This window comes from Austrofundulus limnaeus, unplaced genomic scaffold (genome assembly GCF_001266775.1).
Source record: "Austrofundulus limnaeus strain Quisiro unplaced genomic scaffold, Austrofundulus_limnaeus-1.0 Scaffold1335, whole genome shotgun sequence".
Taxonomy (NCBI): domain Eukaryota; kingdom Metazoa; phylum Chordata; class Actinopteri; order Cyprinodontiformes; family Rivulidae; genus Austrofundulus; species Austrofundulus limnaeus.
This window is the reverse complement of record NW_013953737.1, coordinates 3,984-6,456: the sequence shown is the minus strand read 5'-3', so window position 1 is coordinate 6,456 and position 2,473 is coordinate 3,984. Positions and strand designations below refer to the sequence as shown.

General features: G+C 49.4%; 1 protein-coding gene across 4 annotated transcripts in view; it reads right to left on the bottom strand.

Annotated features, from left to right (window-relative positions):
* Positions 1-1,753, bottom strand: part of mtss2 (MTSS I-BAR domain containing 2) — a 33,851-nt gene extending 32,098 nt beyond the window's left edge. For 2 of the 4 annotated variants that reach the window (XM_014031856.1, XM_014031854.1), the window contains exon 1: positions 1,189-1,705. In XM_014031856.1, the coding sequence (XP_013887310.1) occupies positions 1,189-1,257 (69 nt within the window). In that variant the 5' untranslated portion in view covers positions 1,258-1,705. Of the gene's footprint in view, positions 1-1,188 lie in introns of all 4 variants that reach the window. The other 2 variants (XM_014031853.1, XM_014031855.1) reach the window with 2 other exon arrangements.
* Between the last annotated feature and the right edge of the window lie 720 nt (positions 1,754-2,473).

Genomic DNA, 2,473 nt, shown 5'->3' with positions numbered 1-2,473 from the left:
TATTGTTCGCCGTCAGGAAGGCTGCTCTGTTGTGTGTGTGTGTGTGTGTGTGTGTGTGTGTGTGTGTGTGTGTGTGTGTGTGTGTGTGTTAACAGGCTTTCAATGTCCAGCAGGAATGAGGTCAGACCTCTTTCTCAGACAGTGGACATCGATACTGTGCTGACTAAGGGCTCCGGCCTTATTCATCTGCACCGCTTATCAGATGTCAGCCAGTCTCTCTGGCACTATGGGAAAAGGGGAAACGTATGAAACTAAATCAGTGCTGTCAATAYCCGGAAGGGGATTTCATTTGAGCCTGACAAATAAGGGGGCCCAAAAATAGTTTCTRGGAAGGATTAAAGGCCCTATGAGCTTCTAATCAATAAAAAATAAAATTTTGAGCACAGATTGATGCTTGACCAGTGTTACGAACTCTTTGCAGGCATCAGGAGCGCCCCGGACAATGAGAGGGGCCTGATGGATATGTTCACACTTTCCATCTGTTGTCTTGGAACAACAACAGACCACCCTGGGACGACTTCCTCCACTCGTCCCCTCCCCCCCAAAACCACAAACACCGATTTGCATGGAGATAGTTARCTGGGATCATTAGGCAGAGAACTTGTGCGACACGGATTTGCTGCAGACGTGTGTCCCGAGCAACATATTGCAAAAGAAGAGATTTATTGCCACAAGCATCAAGGAGCACAATCAATAATTTTTCAGCAGGCCGAGGTGATGAAACTGTTATTTCCTSTCAGAGCATCCTTCCCTGATTAGGATAAAGAGTGAACAATTGGCTGGGGTCAAATGGCACATCATCACTTCTGTTCCCACAGCCCCACCTTCTCCTGATAAGGTGTTTCATTTCCAGRCCTGAAACCAGTGGAGCATCTTTGATCATATTATCAACACTGGGTTCAGCTCCTGTCTCCATGCTGGCAGTAAACACGTTGACTGGTTCAAGTGTTGTGTCAACCTGTGCCCGAAGGACCTGCTGTACTGTATGCAAATAACACAAAGGGAAACATGTTTCAGCTCCCAGTTGGTCGTGTAGCAACTGTTTCATGTGGGATGTGGGGGGAGGACCCCCAGACAAAGGCAGTAAAAATACGCGTCTGCACAGCCCACCGTGCAACCACGAAAGGTATACGATTTTGAGACAAATGAAAGGGAAAATGAGTCTAATTTCATAGAACTATGCGTTACCTTCATGTCGTTAACGATGGCCTGGAATAATCCACCCAGCGCTCCACACTCCTTCTCCACAGACTCCATGGTGTCCAAAACAAACAAAAAGAGTGGGGGAAAAAACCTGAACCTCGTTCTCGGTTCAGGGTTGTTTACACATTTGTGTTCATCCGCCCTACGTGGTCCTCCTTTCTAACAACGTTACCGAGAGCCGTGAGGACAAAAAGAAATGTGGCGCTGGCTCCGTGGCACCGGCCGCCGCCGCCGCCGCTGCTGCTGCTGCTGCTCGCTCCGCCGCCGCCGCCGGGATGGAGCAGGAAGGACGCAGGGAGGGACGCGGTCCTGCCTGCTGGTTGGACTACAGCCGGGCCACATGCACCGTGGTTCCTCATGCAAACAACGGGAATAGGGGGGTTGAGAAGTGGGGCACCATGGGAGTCGGGCTCGGTCGCAGGGTGGGGGGACGCGGGGACGCGCTCTGTTGTTCAGCGGCGCAGCGCAGCAGATGTCTCCGAGCTGGAGACTCCAGTAATACGATCCATGGGAATGGAAAAGGGGCTGGTCACGTTGTTTTTTTTTTTTTTTTTTTTTTTTTTTCCCCCGGGCCAGTGAGAGGCAAGTGTTGGTCTCTTTGGACGACTGCGGACGAGTGGGCGTGTCACAAAAGGCGATTCTAAAGCGACACACCTGATTTGACGGAGTTTGTTAAAGGGACACACCTGAATGGACAAGCAAAAAAAGGGGCGATACCGTACGGCAGCACTTGATTGGACAAGAACAAAAAAGGCGTTACTGTACGGCACCACTTTTTTCTGGAGAACCCTGCTTGGGTCACGTTTCTCCTGGTTAACCTTAGTGTTGGGGTCAGGGTCAGGCTGTATAGAGGTCAAGCAGGATCAAAGGATACCGTCATGTAGGCCTCGTAGCCCACAGTGTTTATGCTTTTGACACGCCCACTCTTGTGACACGCCCACTTCGATTCCGCAGATAACACCCTCTCGTGAGAGGAGGGAGCAAGGCACAACACCCCCTCCTCCAGCCCTCCTCTCACCTCATGCAAACAAAAGTAAAATCCATGACATGCAAAGCAGGATTTGCTCGGTTTTATTTGTGTATCCGCGCACGTGTCTGCTGATAAAGCTCGTTTGAACTTAACTCTTTCCGGAAGCAGAAGCATGTTTTACACCATTATCACCATCATCACCTCATCTGTTCATCAGAATCAACAAAAGACAGGTTCAAACAAAAAGGTCAAAAATTGTAACACTTTTGTGTGATAGACTATCATAAATAAAGAAACAAT